The following is an 18,392-nucleotide window of genomic DNA, read 5'->3' as shown; positions in this document are numbered from 1 at the left end:
TACTCACTGGCTGGAAACCACAACAGCATCGTTGTCATTGTAATTTAGAAACCATTTCTTTTTAAAGTTCAGTAAGAGTTGATTTCACCAGAGAGAGACATATGAAAAACCTTCTTAAGGTATTTCTATTCCTTTTCCCCTTGCTACCTCCGTTATCATTAGGGTGCTCCAGAAGGAAGCGGCCAAAAGCCCTAGGGTATCACAAATATAAACATACGATTTTGCCTAGCAGTATTCTTTTGCTAAATTGATCTGCTTATCAAATAATTTAGCATTAATTTACTTTATTATGTTGTATGCTAGTATTAATCGCCTGACATCATTATTTTATTCAGCCTGGCTTCCTTGCTAACACGTGCAGTAGACATCTCTGTCAAATCACAAATATCAGGACCCTAGAGCAGGACTTGGCCAGCGTTTTCTGAGTAAGGGGCTGGCCAGACGATGGATGTTTTTGGCTTTGTGGGCCCTATGGTCTGTGTCTTAGCTACTCAGCCTCCGACCCTGGGGAAATGAGTGGGCGTGACCATCTTCCAGTTACTTTGTATAAGTAGGTGATAGGCCTGGTTTGCCTAGGGGTTCCAACAAAGTTCAAAGATGTAAATGCCTGTAGGGGCCAGGCAGGTACTGCCAGTGAGGGAAACGGCTGGCGGGGACAGCCACTAGCAGAGAGCACATGCCTTGTCTAAAAGGGGCAGCTGTTTCTTAGCTCGGCCCTGGCTCGGGGATACCAGATCTTGTAATTCAAGAATAGCTGGACATTTGTGTTTTTATGCAAAGCACTTATCTCAGTTGGCAGCTAACTTAGTTAAGAAAATGTAGTGCAGGTCAAGTTTACTCCTTTTGTGGGCCCTTTTCTGGTCGTTAAGATCTAGTTTTGCAAATTCCAGAATTTTCAGGCGTAACTGTATTATAAGACATGCCTAGAGAATGTCATCAGACGTGGATAGCAAATATCTAGTTTTGCCGCTGCTAACTCCCCCTTCTAGTGCCAATGACAGATATTAGTAATTGATGATATCACTCTTTCCTGCTAGCTTGGAGAAAAATTCAGGATAATTCTGTGCCAGGGCTCACAAAAGCCATGACCAATGAATGAGTTGTGTCCTCTGATATGTAAGGTATTTGTCATTCCTGTTCTAGAGGGTTGTCCTTTAAATATTTTTGGGATTAATGTAGAAAAATGACTTTAGACTTTTTACTGTAGGACTTTATTCTTAAAGAATACTTGCTAAAAGTTGCTCCTAACTAAAGAATGCTTGCGAAAGCATGTATCAGAAATAACAAATAGGAAGAAAAAGGGTAAGATTCTGTTCAAATGGGAATATCAGATTTTAAAGGTTTATGTATTATTTTAGAGAGAGAAAAGGTGGGGGTGGGGGTAGTTGGGGCAGAGGGAGAGGGAGAGAGAAACTCAGGTAGACTCCCCGCTGAGTGTGGAGCCCGAGGCAGGGCTCAATCCCACGATCCTGAGATCATGACCTGAGCCGAAACCAAAAGTTGGACGCTTAACCGACTAAGCCACCCAGGCGCACCGTGGCAATATCAGATTTTAGATTCAAACTTAAGGAGTTCCTTAAAGGTCATTTAGTAGCATTCCTTCCCTGAACTTGGATTTCTGGTCTGGTTTTTTTTCCACCATACCTGTGCAAAGTAATATGAATAGTTATAAAGGGGCTTTCCTCCTTTTTCCCCCTTCTTTTACTGCCTTTGACCCTTATGCACAGTTATTGTAGCGTTAACATGTTCAGAATTTAGGAATTCCATATATGGAGATGTGCCATCCAGGATGCACATATTTTTGGATTGTGTGTGTGACGTGAACATGATATGGCCTAGGTGAAACATGCTTCATTGCCCATTGTGATCACAGGGAACTTCGCAACTATTTGTCTTCCTTTATCACTTCTTACTCTTCCCTTTGGGAATCTAGACCCTACTTGTCTTTCAAGTTTGATCTTCTCCAAGAATTCTGCTCTACCCATTCTAACCTTCACTAAACCTGTCCCTTCTCTAAACTTCTTTACTGTTAAGACCTACACTAAATGAGCAGTGTAATGCTTTATTATGTTATTTGATTTAATTTGCAGGGTTTTTTTCCCCCCCTTCAATTAACATTTTCTTTTTTCCTGCCATCTAGCCCAGAAAGGACTGTGAATAGCTGTGAACAGAGCATTTTGTTTTTAAGTAAGCAGTTAAGTACAATTGAATGCCTTCTATGTGCCAGTTAGTAGAGCTCTAAATATGGATGAAACAGAAAAATGGACCCTCCCCTTAAAGACCGGAATCTAGCTTCTAATAGAATTTAAACTGTCCTTTTTCTAGTAATCAGTGATGAACATTTATAACTTCACTAGAAAGAAAGCTCCACTGGGGCAAAGCTCTTTGATTCATTCATTGATAGAGCCCAAGTGTCCAGGTTGGTGCCTCATATATAGTAAGTGCTTAATAAATATTTTGTAAATGAACCTATATTATAAATTTTTATATAGGGCAATCCCTGCAGGACTGTTCATGTAGGCAGATCACATTGTATGCCTTTCACTTCATTTACGTGTCTCTCCCTTCCTGTACCCCAGACACGTTGTTCTCCTCCCAGAAAAGTCAGTCTTGAGTATCCTTCTAGAATAGAATATCCTTCTAGAATAGAATATCCTTCTAGAATATTACCTGTACATATATACACACCTGTGTGTATATGTTTGTATTTTTTTATACAGATTATAGCCTGTCAGTTTCTTTCTCTTCAAAATGTATCAGATAGTTTTGTATCAGTGCATAGTCATATTACTTTTAGAGGTTAAATAAATAAATAAAATAAAATAGTATTTTATTGCCTTCACATTTCATAATTTATTTAACCAGAAACTTATTGATGGATATTTAGGTTCCTTCCTTCCTCCCTCCCTCCCTCCCTTCCTACCTCCCTACCTCCCTCTTTCCCCCTCCCCCCTCTCTCCCTCCCTCTCTTTCTTTCTCTCTTGAGAGAGAGAGAGAGCGTGGGCAAGCATGCGTGCACGTGAGTGGGGATAGAGGGGCAGAGGGAGAGGGAGAGAGAGAATCCCGAACAGGCTCCATGCTCAGTGTAGAGCCTGGCTGACTTGGGGCTCGATCCCATGACCCTGACTGAGGTCATGACCTGAGCCGAAATCAAGAGTCAGATGCTTAACCGACTGAGCCACCCAGGTGCCCCTATTTAGGTTATTTCTGATCTTTTGCTCTTATAAACAGTGGTACAATAAACATCCTTTCTCAAAAGTCATTTTGCAACCTCTGCAAGTAGGAATTTGAGGATACATTCCTAAAAGTGGAATTGTGGGATTCCTTTAAGTTCAAAGTGTTTATGCATTTATAATTTTGATAAGTATTGTCAGATTGTCCTTTACAGAGAGTGTGAGTATGCTATTTTGCTACACTCTTACTGATACTATATTTATCAAAGTGTTTGATCTTCTCTGATCTGATAACTTAAAAATATCTGTTGTGGCTTTAATATGAATTTCTCTTATATGAATAAGTTTGAACATCTTTTAAATGTTTACATACTTATTTCCTTTTATGTGTTCTGTCTTCATATCTTTTGCCCATTTTTCTGTTTGAGTATTGATCTTTATCTTATTGATGTGCAGTAGTAGGTCTTTATATATTAAAAAGTATTTCCCTGGCTATGCTTGCTTGTTTATCTTTCCATGTGATTTGTAGAATCAGCTTGTCTAGTTACCAACCCCACGTAACTAAAAATCCATCCTGTTGGTGTTTTTATTGGGTTTGTGTCAAATTTATAGATAAATTTAGGGAGAACTGACATTCCCATGGTGTTCAATTTTACATCCCAACAACATAATATGTCTTTACATTTGTTTAAATTTTCTTTTGTGTCCTTCAATAATATTTTTAAGTTTTTTTCTTATAGACAATACACGTTTAAGAATCTTGCTGGATGTTTTAATATGCACACATTTGTAAGCTAGCATTTTCTTTTTTTTTTAATATGCATTTAAAAAATTTTTTTTCAGGGGTACAGGTCTGTGATTCATCAGTCTTACACAATTCACAGTGCTCACCATAGTACATACCCTCCCCAGTGTCTATCACCCAGCCACCCCATCCCTCCCAACCCCCTCCACTCCAGCAACCCTCAGTTTGTTTCCTGAGATTAAGGGTCTCTTATGGTTTGTCTCCCTCTCTGGTTTCGTCTTGTTTCATTTTTCCCTCCCTTCCCCTATGATCCTCTGTCTTGTTTCTCAAATTCCTCATATCAGTGAGATCATATGATACTTGTCTTTCTCTGATTGACTTATTTCACTTAGCATAATACCGTCTAGTTCCATCTACGTTGTTGCAAATGGCAAGATTTCATCTTTTTGATGGCTGCATAATATTCCATTGTATATATATACCACATCTTCTTTATCCATTCTTCTGTTGATGGACATCTAGGCTCTTTCCATGGTTTGGCTATTGTGGACATTGCTGCTATAAACATTGGGGTGCACGTGCCCCTTTGGATCACTACATTTGTATCTTTGGGGTAAATACCCAGTAGTGTGATTGCTGGGTCATAGGGTATGTAGCTAGCATTTTCTTAATTTGACTATTGCTTGGGATGTATTTTTCCTGGTTGATTAGCAGATAAATAATAATATTATTTGCAAAAAAGCACTTTTTCTTATATATATTAAAAAAAAAACCTTTTCTTTTGTCTGGTTATGGCTCATTTACTATGCAACTCCAGAGAGCACACTTGTGTTGGTCATTCCTTCCAGAGTAGTGATGAGTCATTGTGGTGATAAATGACATTATTTCCTAATTCTTAACTTTGGGAAGATTTCTAATGTTTCCCTATTAAAATAGGATGCTGGCTTTGTGGTTGAGAGAGATCTGTATTTTATTGTGTTAAGGAACCTGGCCACTTATTATTTTATTGATGTTTTGATTATGGAAGGATGTGTTTTACTGTATATTTTGTGTATCTCTGGTGACTCTTTGTTTTCATCTAAGAATATGATGAATTTGAAGTGTAAGCCTTTGCATATTGAACTATCCTTGTATTCCTGTGATAAGTTCTACTTGGTCATGGAATGTTATTCTTTTAATATGCTGTTGGATTTGGGTTCTGTTTCCCTATATTTAAGAATTTTGCATTGATTCTCAGATGTGAGATTTGTGTGTGTGTGTTTTCTTTTTGGATTTTGATACATATTCTGTCTTCATGAAAAGAATTTGGAAACTTTTACTTTTCTATGCTCTTAAAAAATTTAAAGTATATGGAAATAACCCACTCCTTAATTGTTTGGTAGAATTCTTCTTTGAAACTCTTGACACTTATGTTTTCCTAAGAGATGGTTCTTTATCTTTTTATGGTTTCATTAGCTTTTCTCCCCTTTTGGGGATGATTTTGGTAGTTAATATCTTCCTAAAAAAACTATCCATTTAATCCAGATTATCTAATTTATTTGAGTGGACTTGAATAAATCATCTTTTAGTGTTCTTGGTATCTGTGGTTATTTCCTCATCACTTAAAAATTTTTTTGATTAAAGAATAAAAGACACGTTAAAAATATTTGAAAGAATGTGTTTTTTTAAAAAAATACGATGTAAAAGGATGTAGTTCACTTCCTATCCATTTTTTGTTAAAACTTAATTATTCCTGAGCTAATGATTATAAAACCCAGAACCTGAGATGAGACATTTCCTTTCTGATCCCATTCTTCTCTTTTTGACAGGCCCAGAAGAGGAAAGTGAGGATGACCCTCAGCTCGAAGGCAGAGACCCTGATACTTGGCATGTTGGTTTTAAGATCTCGTGGGACATAGAGACTCCTGGCTTGGCAATACCCCTTCACCAAGGAGACTGCTACTTCATGCTTGGTAATTAGGAGGGTCAAAGCTATATCGATACTCTAGTGTCTAAGTTTTAGATTACTGGCTACAAATTTGGAATATGTCTTTTTTTTTTTTTAAGATTTATTTATTTATTTTAGAGAGAGTGTGTGTGAGCGAGTGGGGGAGGGGCAGAGGGAGAGACTCTCCAAGCTGACTCCCTGCCAAGCGGGAAGCCCAACGTGGGGCTCTGATCTCACGACCCATAAGATCATGACCTGAGCCGAAAGCAAGAGTCGGATGCTTCACCGACTGAGCCACCCAGGTGCCCTTAGAATGTGTCTTTTGAAACAAGCTTTTCAGGTAGTTTATAGCGATAGTGTATCTTCTGCATGGAACTAGTATTTTTGTTTTTATTCCCTCATTTTTCTAGGTATTGCTCATTTGTAAAAGTTGCTTTTTTTTTTCTCCCCCGTTCTGATTGTTTATGGAGTGCCCCAAATGTGCTAAAGCGTTTCCAGGACTTTTCATCAGAGTTACTCAATCATCCAAATGAGCTTATTAGTGTGAGGTAGTAAAATGATTTCCCTGTCTATATAAATTCTTAGTGAAAGTTTTTTCAGGTTTGAATTTAGTTTCTTCTCAGGAGTGGCTGACCGGACAACAGGGCCTTCCTTTCCACTTGTCCACGAGTTCTTTGGGAGCAGGATTTCAGCTGTGCTTAGGCTAACCCACGAAGCTGTGGCATTTGTGGAGCTTTTGTTTTTGGCTCTTTGCTCTGTTTTGTTTGGGGTTTGGACTTTCTACTTGTTTCCAACGCACAGCATAGAGATGGTATCCTTTCTTACTCCTGCCGGGTGGGGGGGGCTACTCGTATTGGCCTTAGAACTGGGGAGCCCCAAGGCTCAAAGTGGATATTTATGAGAAGAATTATTTCTCAATTAATTGAGTGTATGTAGAGGGCCTGCTATGTTCTCCATGCTGCGTAAGGTTCTGGATGGATGGATAAAACTTGGTCCTTGCCTTCTAGAAAATCAGAGTTTGGATTAGCTCTTTAGGTCACTAACTCATTAAGCATTTTCCAAATTTCAGTCATTTACATGTCAGCTTCAAGGTTCTCGCCATATCCCTGTGCTACCTGTACTGTTACTTACGTAATATTTTTCTCTAAATAAATTCACTTTCTTTCACTGAAGTGGATTTACCTTAGAAGGAGGTTTTATAACACTATCTGAAGCGGAAGACCAGTATCACTTGGTTTATAATTGGAAGAGGTTTATAAATAGAGAGAGAAAGTAAAACAATATTAAGGACCTGCTACTTTTGTTGGCTGAAGATCCGGAGTCCTGTTCTGTCTTTGTTAAAAGAGATACTTGTCGCTGTTAGAGAGGTGTTAACTGTATGATGGTACCAATCAGAGACTTTCTCTTTGTCAGCAGCAAGATGGGAGGATCATTATGTAGGGAATTACTTTCCCATGGTGTGTGATTCAGTGGTGCTTAGCACTGTGCCCCTTTACCTCTTCAGTTCTTCTCATGGGCTGATTACCACCTTTGCTGAACGCTGATCTAAGCAAGCCCTGCATCTCTTGCTTTCCATTTGCATGTTGCTCTATAGTTTATGATTCAGTTTCACATAAGCAGCCCCATTCACTCTGCAAACAAGCTTGTGAGGGAGATGGTATGGAGATTGTTCTTTTCTTAACTAATTTGCCTAAGGTGACTGGGTTGGTACAGGGGATTAGGATGGTTTGCAGGTTTCATATGCTTTTAGAGCTTTTCCTGCTCTAAAAGGGACCATTTAGACTTGATTCCATTACACTGAAATCTCTATGCGGGAACATTTTTAGGCTGAAGGTCATCTCTTCCTGAGACCCTCTCCTTGCCTCGTGAACTTAGTTTTTATTTTGAAGTCTCTGCCCCATCAACGAGCATCATTTGTAGGTCACAGATTCTTACTCATTTTTTATTTTATTTTATTTATTTATTTTTAAATTTATTTATTTATTTGACAGAGAGAGACCCAGCAAGAGAAGGAACACAAGCAGGGGGAGGGGGAGAGGGAGAAGCAGGCTCCCCGCGGAGAAGGGAGCCCAATGCGGGGCTCGATCCCAGGACCCTGGAATCATGACCTGAGCCGAGGGCAGACGCTTAACGACTGAGCCACCCAGGCGCCCCCTATTACCCATTTTTTAATGTATCACCCAGATATGGATATTTACCTTGAGTATAAATGGGTTTTAGTTTCAGCCAATAAACCACTTGCCTTTGGTTACTTTGTTCAGGAGTTTCTATTAGCAGTTTGTATCTTTAAAAGAAGTGAGAGTCATTTGGTGCCATTCTAAATTGCTATATTAATTTTCTGCATATAGAAATAATAAATATATATTTTAGAAGTTCATCTGACATCCATTTATTTAAGAACATCTTGTGTGTTCTTTTCTGATTATGAAAGTAAAATACATGTTCATTGTAGAGAAAAGAAACACTGAAAGGTATGAAATGAAAGAAGAATATAAAAATCAGGTTCAGACCTGTCTTGGTATATTCTTTTTCAGTCTTTTTTCTATACATAATGTATATCTGGAATAATAGTAGTATGTGAATAACCACATTTACTGGGGACTAACAACAAGTCAAGCATTCTTTTAATCATCTCCATAACACTAAAAAGTAGATGATCGTTAAATTGCACAAGAATCAGTTCAGGTTCAATTGATGAAATGACGTCGCCATGGTTACACAGCTAGTAGGCTGTGTGGATTGGAACTTGTTCTTTTGTCCCATCTGGGCTCTGACACCCACGTCAAACCACCCCCTTCCTCCTATGTGGGTGCTGACCCCCACACTGGGCTCCTGGGGCCCTCCTCTCTCTCCCTTACCATGATGCCTCTGCTTCACCTAAAAGCTTTAGGACTAAATTTTTCTGGAAGGAAAGAGAAGAAGATGACAAGAGTGTTATGTGTGCTTCTTTCTTTTCCCTTTCTTTTTAAAGTTATATTTCTCTTGCCTCAGAAATAGATGAATAACAAAAATATTATATGTTATAATGAATATACATTTTGCAATATACATTTGTCCCTTTAGCTACTGTAGGTGATAAACCAAAGAGAGCATTATTATTTTATAGGAGCTGATACCCAAGACCTAATACCCGTTCCTGATTTCCCAGCTCCTGTGTTCAGATCCAGGGGGAAATAGCTGGTACCTTACTGATCTGGGCCAGGCACGGCACAGTGTACCCAAAGTGTGCTTTTAGAATATATTCGTTTAGAATGTATTTTCTTTATTATTTATTATTATTAAAGAAAATTATTCTTTGCTTTATTAAGATGTCACAGTCAATTTCTAAAAAGAACTTTCCTCCATCTCCTCTTAAATAAAATCAGGCAAAAATAAAAGCAACCGTAGTCTGTTGCTGCCTTTTTTCTCTTTACTTTTTAGAATTCAAATCCTACAAGGAGCCCTGTGGAGGGACCTCGGCTGTGTGCTGATACCTGAAATCTGAACTTCATAGCACTTATGAAAAGGAAACAGTTTAGCTCCATTTATAATAATATATTGGTCTACAGAGGAAGTGCAGGCTGAACCCTGCTGTCTCAAGTAAATACTCCAGGGGGTCTGATGGGGAACGTGTCGGGTGCCTGTAATAAATCCGCTGCCCGTGGAAGTAAGTCAAGGCCCTCCTGGCAGTGCCTAAGGACACGCTTAACCGGGGTTGTCACGGTTTTACTTTTAAATTGGAATCTTTGCCCTAATCTCAGAGTTAGACATGACCAGATTTGCAAACAGATTTACAATTTTCAGTAATTTTCCAACCAGGACTTCAAAATACACGTAGGGGGTGAAAAAAAATACACGCTGGTCTTTCTCAGAGTAGGATGATTTACTTTGCCACAGATGTTTTCCATAGACTGAATGTAACCAGGGAGTTAGGGACTTAAAAAGTGGCTTAGAGACAAACTGTGGGTTTGTTTTTTGTGGAACAGATTATACAGTTCAAGGGACGTCAACCAAATTATGTTCATTAACCAGGAGCCAGGTGTGGAGATGGGTTGTGTCAGGACAAAGGTGAGTGTTAGGCAGACATTTGGGCAAACCTCCTTTTTATCTGCCTCCCCCCGCCTTCGTTTATTACTTTTTCCTTGTCACTGTTCATTTCTCTGTTCTCTCTGGCTTCTTTATTTTCATTTCCTTCAATCCAAATTAAATCTCATTTTCAAATAGCTATCTCAAAGCTTCAGCTGCCAAGTAAAATTTCCATGGCCAAAAAAAAAAAAAAAAGCAACGTAAATTGAAATGCATGCTGCTGCTTTTTTTGGTTTTGCTTTCCTTCACCAGCAGTTTGGGGCAGAATGATGAAAGGCCATTTCCTGTCAGGTGACCACGTTCCAGACTCACGGCATTGTCTCTCTTGGCTATGTGCTCTTTATCTTTCTCCCGAGTACTTCTTGATACTCGCTTCCCAGGGTTCCTGGGAGGCCAAAGAAGAAAGTGCTTTGCAAGCTCTGATTTGCATGTGGGGGCCAACTGTGAAGACTGGGAGCGGGGCCATGGCATTACGGGAGAGCCAGTGAGGCGAGTGGGTGACAGAAGAGCGCTGTATGTTGTGTCCTTATCCTGCTTTCTGCCAGTTTGGCACGTCACCGTTCCATACATGTGTTTCCATGACCACATAAAGGAACCTCAAGGAAGGGCCATCTCTTCACCAACTGCTCTGTGAAGGGGAGAAGAGTTGAATCAGAGCTCTGTGGTAACCACACTCTGACCTGGGTTGAGGGCTGAGTTTACCTGTAGAGCCTGGTCAGTAGTGTTTACGGATCAGGTTCACCTTCTCTGAAATACCTATGGCTCGGAGCAGCAAGACCCAGAGCACTGTGAACATTTGATGTGGTAGAGCCTGAAGATATGCCCTGCTTCTATTTTTGGCGTCAACATGAGCACTCCAGTTGGAGTCTGTTGCCCTGTGAGCAGGAAGAACAGAGGCTTCTAGGAGTTTAAAGCCTCTTGACTGGGGCTCCTCTGGGACTTAACTTGGAGACTGTGGTATCTTTGTAAATCCTCCAGGTGTCCCTCAATCCTGCCCTGATTTAGACGTTTTATTCTAAGGAAAAGCCTTTTGTTATTTCTTCCTCTGACCCCATTCCCTTCCTCCCCCAACTCCTGACTGACCAGCTAAAGTAAAAAGTACCTATAATTTATGGCTTAATCATAAATTCTAAATAATTATACTTTATTACCTCTCATGGGTCTTGAAACGTAGGTGCTATGTTCTGCTTTCTGCCAAGGCAAGGGAATAATAGAGAGACAATAATAAATTACAACTTAAGGCGGCAGTCGGAAAGCTTGAGGAATTGCCATTTCAGTGGAAAGTGCTCGAACAGCCAAATGAGCACCTGTCATGTTTATTTTCACTTTGAAAAGTAGAAACATGACAGCATGGTTTCAACTGCTCGTCCAGTACGAACTTGTGATGTTCTTCTTGCCTTCTCAGCAACTACAGTATTTGCTTCTTGCTCGTCATGTTTTTGCAGGGTTGAGGATGTATCTGTCCTCCTGAAACTTTAACTCTAACAATATACCCCCAAATGCTGACATTTTCAAACTTGTGCCTTTTGTCTTGATACCTGATTCTTTTGTATTCAGTAGAATTGGGGAGAGGACATCTTTTGTGGAATTTGCTCCAAGGAGAGGAGTCCCAGGTACTTGAAAGGATTTCCCTATCTCTTATACTTTCTTAGCGTCTCTGTGCATATTTCTATATCACTGATGTCTTGAACTTTACTTGAGGTGCATGAGTATCTACTGAGGGCCAGGCGCTGTGCTGGAGGCTTTGATCTACTTTCTTTCGTATAATAAGTCCATCAGGTAGCTAGTCCTCTCTCTTGGATCCCTGTTGTTTTTTTTTTTTTTTTTGCCAGAAAAGAAAATTGGTGGGCATTTCCTGCTAATGGGTGTGTGGGGGTTTTTAGGGGTCTGAAAATGCTCTAAAATTCATTTGTGGTGATGGTCACATAATCCTGTGAACATGCTAAAATACATTGAATCATATGCTTTCAATGAGTAAATTATTTGGTATGTGAATTATATCTCAATAAAGCTGTTTTACAGAAAGGAAAAGGAGGCTTCGAGAGGTAAAGTAACTTGTTCAGGGTGATAGACCTAGCGAAGCTTGCGTTAGAATGCAGGTTTTTCTGAGACCAAAGCTCTTCTTTCTTACGTCAAATCGTGCAGCTCTACTAATTACATAGTCATGGGATCTTTCTTCTTTCAAAATGTGGAAAAAAATAACTGAACAAGTAATACACCAATACACATATATTCTCACTGTAAAGGATTCGAATACTGTGGAATTATATAGAATAAAATTTGGAAGTTCTCTTTTACTTTCTTGTGCTTTTGTAAATATTAAGATAAATATCGTTATGCCAATATGATTTACATATATATTGCTGCTACTTTATAAAAAATAGCACACAAATGGGACCTTATTATGTATATTATATCTGTTACTGTAGTACTTGCTTTCCCCTCCCCCCGCAATGATATGTTCTGGAGATCTTTCCCTGTCAGCATCTCATTCATATTGTTATCATTATTATAAAAACAACATGTGGACTAGGAAATAAAAATTCTAACATTGAGGATGATCTAAAACGGAAAGTGAAGAACTCGTTGCCACCTCTCCCCAAGTTCCATTTCTCAGAAGTAACTACTTTTTGGTGTATTTGCATCTTATTCTTTAAGTGATTACCTCCTTAACTCTTAAACACATGCTTAATGCTGCTCTCTCTTCATCCAGCAGCTTGAAGCACCATCTGTTCCTCCATTAAGAAAAATGTAAAGAGAAGTGAAAAATGTGGATGGGTCTCTGACACTCTCTCACTCTGGCAAAGTTTTTCTTTTTTTTTTAAGATTTTATTTATTTGAGAGAGAGAAAAAGAGAGCGAGAGTGAGCAGAAGTGGGGATAGGGGCAGCGGGACAAGCAGACCCCATGCTGAGCGATGAGCCTGATGCAGGGCTGGAGCCCAGGACCCTGAGATCCTGACCTGAGCTGAAGTGAGATGCTTAACCAACTGAGCCACCCAGTCGCCCTTCACTCTTGCTAAGTTTTATTAGTTAACATTTGCTTTTACTTTTTGGTTTTGTTTTGTTTTGTTGTAATTGGTTACCTTACAACCGATACATAGGTAGGCTCTTTCTTGACTTTTAGGATGTAAAATGGGGGATGAAAGTTCCCTTCAGCCATATCATTAGTTTTACATCGTTGAGGATTATGTCTACACACTAATCTATACTTTTGACAAGACTGCCATGCTTTCTTTGTACATGGAATCTGAAATTTGAAAGCCAGTACCTAACAGTGCTTGCATATGCGTCCTTTATTGCAAAAAACAAAAACAAAAAAAAACAAATGTCAGGTCAAGATTTTATACCAAATCAGAGGCCCAGAATCATGCTCCATTTTAGCTTGCTGTGTATTTGAACCAAGACTTTCTTGTTTGGCTCTCCCTCTCCCCCTGGAAGTCGTAATTGCCTTTCTTTATTCTTATTGAAAAAATGATGCCATACTGCTGTCTCTGTGTCACATGATGTTTTTTCTTTTTTTTTTTTTAAGATTTTATTTATTTATTTGACAGAGAGAGAGAGCGAGAGCAGTAGGCAGAGGCAGAAGAAGGCTCCCCGCTGAGCAGGGAGCCCAATGTGGGGCTCGATCCCAGGACCCTGGGATCATGACCTGAGCCAAAGGCAGACCCTTAACGACTGAGCCACCCAGGCACCTACATGATATTTTGTCTTAGTACTTTTTCAAACCCACCAGTTATAGTTATCATACTGAGATTTCTTCTCATTGTGGTCCTTGGCTATTCTGTTTTTTATCTGGGTCTCATGTCTTTCCCTTTCTTGGAATTTTCAAAAAAGGTCTTCTATCTACTTTATTTTAGGTTTCTAAAAATGTGTAACCTCTATAGCACCTAACACAGTACTTTGAACATGGTGGGTGCCTTAATAATAATTTTTGAATTAATGAGTGGATGAATAAACCAAAGATTGGTATACTCCCCCCGTCCCCCTATATCATGGCAATAAACTTACAGGCAAAAGGAAGTATTTATTCTGTCCTTGAAAGCTCCTAGCTGGCAAAGTTTATGAAGTCCCTCCCCCCACACAGGTGACCATTCATTTAATATTTAGGGATTTCCAGAGACAGATTTTAGAATTTTCCTTGATAGTCCATTCCTTTAGTGACCCATGCTTTGCTTCCTAATATCTAGTCCAAATGACCATGTGACATCACAGAATTTCCCAAATTGATACAGTGTCCAGATCAATCTGTACATTCATTCTCTTCCAGATCATTTATTAAAAAAACTACTAAAGGTAACAAAAATGTTTTGGTTTCTCTTAAGCTGAGGATGGATGATTTACTATGAATTTTGAGATCCTTTTATTCTCTCATATTTCATCTAGTCAGAGTCACTCTGTATCAGGATAAATCTGCATCTGGTTTGGTTGGGTGGAATTTTTCCCTTTGACTGGCAGTCTTAATATGCCTTCTTTGGCTCTCAATTTATATAACATAATTCCTAAAAGCATGAGCTGTGGAAAAGAAGTTTTTCAGACTTTTAATTTGATTGCATATCCTGTGCGTGTTCTTTGCCACTTCTGCAAAGATAGGAAGAATGGCCATAAAGGAAGTTGTTTTTGTTTTTGTTTTTTTAATTGATTCTTCTTGCAGGTTTCAGTTCAGGATGAGACTAGGAATGAGTTTCACATTCCTGACATGGTCCCTTGGCACATTTCAAGGCCCGGCATTATACCCCATGATGGAAGATTCCTTAAATTCTTCCTGTGGAATAATTCTTCTAGGCCCTATAAACATTGAAAAAATTTTTAAGAGACCTAAATTATAGTCCCCAGTCAAATCATTATAGTGGCTTTGTCCTAAAATTCTGTCCTAAAGTTGGCTCTGGGACAAACATTTTTCCTTTTCTTTTGTTTACACTGTTCCCTCCACCTTGTCGGTTTTTTCTCTCCATCTAGGTATATTTATTTAGGACGACATTAAAAAATCAAATAGCCACAATGGCAGGGGCACCAACCAGTGAGCGTGGATGCATTAATTCTTTTTTTTCCCTCTGGACATAACTAGAGTTAGGTTTTTTGAGAGCCACTACTGTATTCTATATATTCTTGCACTACACACAGCACTTAATGCCTTGTACATAACAGGAACTTACCATGTATTTGGAAAGAACACCCTGTTTCCCTCCCCAGGCATTAGCCAGAAACCACAGCTATCATCCTCAAGTACCAGTGGAAAATTAGATGTGAGATAGGAGTGAGTCAAGAGGGAAGGCAAAAGGTATATGGAGGACCAGAACCAAGAGGTTTTTTTTTTTTTTTTTTTAATTTTATTTATTTATTTGACAGAGAGAGACACAGCAAGAGAGGGAACACAAGCAGGGGGAGTGGGAGAGGGAGACCAGGCTTCCCGCTGAGTAGGGAGCCCGATGCGGGGCTCGATCCCAGGACCCTGGGATCATGACCTGAGCTGAAGGCAGATGCCTAACGACTGAGCCACCCAGGTGCCCCCAGAACCAAGAGGTTTAAGTGGCTTCTTTTGTTTCATTCATTCACTTTATTAGGGCAGTTCTGGTCCACACGGAAGCAGTGGGCAGAAGTGATGGCCCTGCGTCTTCAAAGGGGGAGAGCGAAGAAAACGACTCATTCAGGTTTACTCGTTTAAGCAACCTCTGACCCTTCTCATCTTTCTGTTTCCCAGGAAGAGTTACAATCTGGAAGATTAAAGGCAGCCCTTGCCAAAGTGGGATTAAAGTTCATTTTGCATATTTAGAAAACAAAAAAGAATGATTAACCTCAAGAATCTGTTCTCTTGGGACACCTGGGTGGCTCAGTCATTAAGTGTCTGCCTTCGGCTCAGGTCATGGTCCCGGGGTCCTGGGATTGAGCCCTACATCGGACTCCCTGCTCGGCGGGAAGCCTGCTTCTCCCTCCCCCACTCCCCCTGCATGTGTTCTCCCTGTGTCTCTCTCTGTCAAATAAATAAATACAATCGTAAAAAAAAAAAAAAAATCATCTATTCTCTTTACAACCCAACAACAAACTAAGCATTCCATGAAAGTTAATTTAGAAACAAGATGGGGAGAGTTGTGTGTCCTGAGGCCACCTTCACTTCTGTACTTGTTTTTGTAGGAGAGTTTTCACTCCCATGGAATACTGTATTCGGGGGAAGGTTTACAGAACCATCCAAAGCTCATACCGCCTTCACTGATGGTTATGTGCCATCGTTTTCATTTGGGGAATGAATGCTTCTTTTCTGAGGCTCTCCTCATTGAACATTATCCTTTGGATCTTTCCAAAATAATGATACTTACTGTTTTATTTTTTATTGCTACATACAAAAGTAGTAATATATGCCATCCAGTCAAAGATACCATCGATCTGAAGATGTAGTCCAATTTCAGAGATACTAAATATGAAGAAAAAATGTGTACCTTGGAATTGATGAAATACGGTACGTGTTCGCTTTAAAGAATTTACAAACAATAGGAAAGTGTAAATACAAATACATCATGTTATTACCTTGCAGGGATAATATTCTTCACAACTATTTGGTTTAATTCCATCTAGTGTTTCTTTATGTACTTGGAAATATGTGGGGATTTTTCTTTTTAGAAAATATCATATTAGATACAATATTTAATACCTTTTTTCCCAATACTCACATATCTTGAGCATTTTTCCTTGTTAAATATTCCTTGAAATGTGATTTTTAAAAATGGCTTAAATGTTACTCCCGTACTTTTGGTGGTTTGATTTCCAGTGTTTTGATATCATGCATACTGCTCCAGTGAACATCTTTGTACATATATCTTTGCAGCTTAATCATTTCTTTAGGAAAAATTACTAGAAGTGGAATGCTTAGGTGAGAGGAGGGTATAGCTATTTTAAAACTATAATATTATATTGTTAGACTGTCACAAGACTGTTTTCAATGTACATTCGCACCACAGTGTATGAAATGTGGCTATCAGTTACTACCACCAGCCTCCTTTTCCTCACCCTTGATAATACTTGGCATTACAATTTCAAAGTATTTTGCCACTTCAGTGAGTAAAAATAACATGCCGCTGTTTTAAATTACATTTTTATTATTTATTTATTTATTTAAAGAGTTTATTTAAATAGTTTATTTATTTATTTGCCAGAGAGAGAGAGAGAACACGCGAGCACAAGCAGGGGGAGCTGCAGGCAGAGGGAGAAGCAGGCTCCCTGCTGAGCAAGGAGCCCGACGCAGGACTCGATCCCAGCACCCTGGGATCCTGACCTGAGCCGAAGGCAGACACTTGACCAACTGAGCCACCCAGATGCCCCAATGATGATGATTTTTTATACTTGCATTAAATAACCATATTTGAAATTATTTAACTACTTTTATGCTCACTGGTAATTTTTATAATGTGGGTTTTTTTTTTCTTTTAAAAATTTATTTTTTAAATTGAGGTATAATTGACACATAACATTATATTAGTTTCAGGTGAAATGATCTCCATAGTAAGTCTAGTTAACATCCATCACCTTATATAATGTGAATCCGAATACAGGACACCTCATTTATAATAGAGTTGGGAGGGCAGAAAGGGGAGCTCTCATGCCCTACTAACTCATCCTCAAGTCAGAGGCCTGTAGGAAGATGCTCCTTTATTGCCCCAGCAACAGGGAGGAAGATTATCCCCTTGCCCCACAACAGCCCAACCAATGAGAAACTGCCACAACTCAGCAATGAGAAATCGTCACTACCCTGAACCCTCGCTTTCTTCCAGTGGACTTTTGTTCAAGCAGCCCCTCCCACCTCTTCCTCTTCCTCTATAAAGTAGTGTTCCTCTTCTTTGTTCTCTGAAACTGTCTGTGGTTTTGCCATAGTTCATGTGTCCCAAATTGCAATTCCCCTGCCATTCTTGAGGAAACCCATTTTGTTGGTAAAGTAACTGGCTGTTTTATTTTCAGGGTCAACAGTAACAAGAAGTACGTATATTTTGGTGATAAGAAATTTTAAGATTTACTTTCTTAGCAATTTTTCATTACATTACATCCCTATGACTTCTTTGTTTTATAACCAGAAAACTGTACCTCTTGAACCCCTTAACTCATTTCCCCCACTCCTCATACCCCATCTCAGGCAATCACCAGTCTGTTCTTTTGTATCTTTGAGCATATTTTGTTGTTGTTGTTGTTTTTTGTTTTTGTTTTAGATTCCACATATAAATGAGATCATATGGTATTTGTATCTCTCTGCTGACATATTTCACTTAGCATAATGCCCTCAGGGTCCATCCATGTTGATGTAAATGGCAACATTTCATACTTTTTTATGGCTAGATAGTGTTCCATTGTATCTATATACCATAATTTCTTTATCCATTCATCTATCAGTGGACAGTTAGATTGTTTCCATATCTTAGCTGTTTTAAATAATGCTGCAGGGAATATGGAGATGTGTATGTCTTTTTGAATAAGTGTTCTCATTTTCTTTTTTTTTTTTTT

At 39.1% G+C, this 18,392-nt stretch overlaps 1 protein-coding gene across 4 annotated transcripts in view; it reads left to right on the top strand.

The window, feature by feature from the left end:
* The window catches only part of FTO (FTO alpha-ketoglutarate dependent dioxygenase), a 373,561-nt gene that overhangs the window by 128,965 nt on the left and 226,204 nt on the right, over nt 1-18,392 (top strand). For all 4 annotated transcript variants that reach the window (XM_006732590.3, XM_031027338.2, XM_081806585.1 and 1 more), the window contains one exon: nt 5,727-5,870. In XM_006732590.3, the coding sequence (XP_006732653.2) occupies nt 5,727-5,870 (144 nt within the window). The remainder of the gene's footprint in view (nt 1-5,726; nt 5,871-18,392) is intronic.

The sequence above is a fragment of the Leptonychotes weddellii genome, chromosome 16 (assembly GCF_054177405.1).
Source record: "Leptonychotes weddellii isolate Sample4059 chromosome 16, ASM5417740v2, whole genome shotgun sequence".
Lineage (NCBI taxonomy): Eukaryota > Metazoa > Chordata > Mammalia > Carnivora > Phocidae > Leptonychotes > Leptonychotes weddellii.
This window is presented reverse-complemented; position numbering and strand designations above follow the sequence as displayed.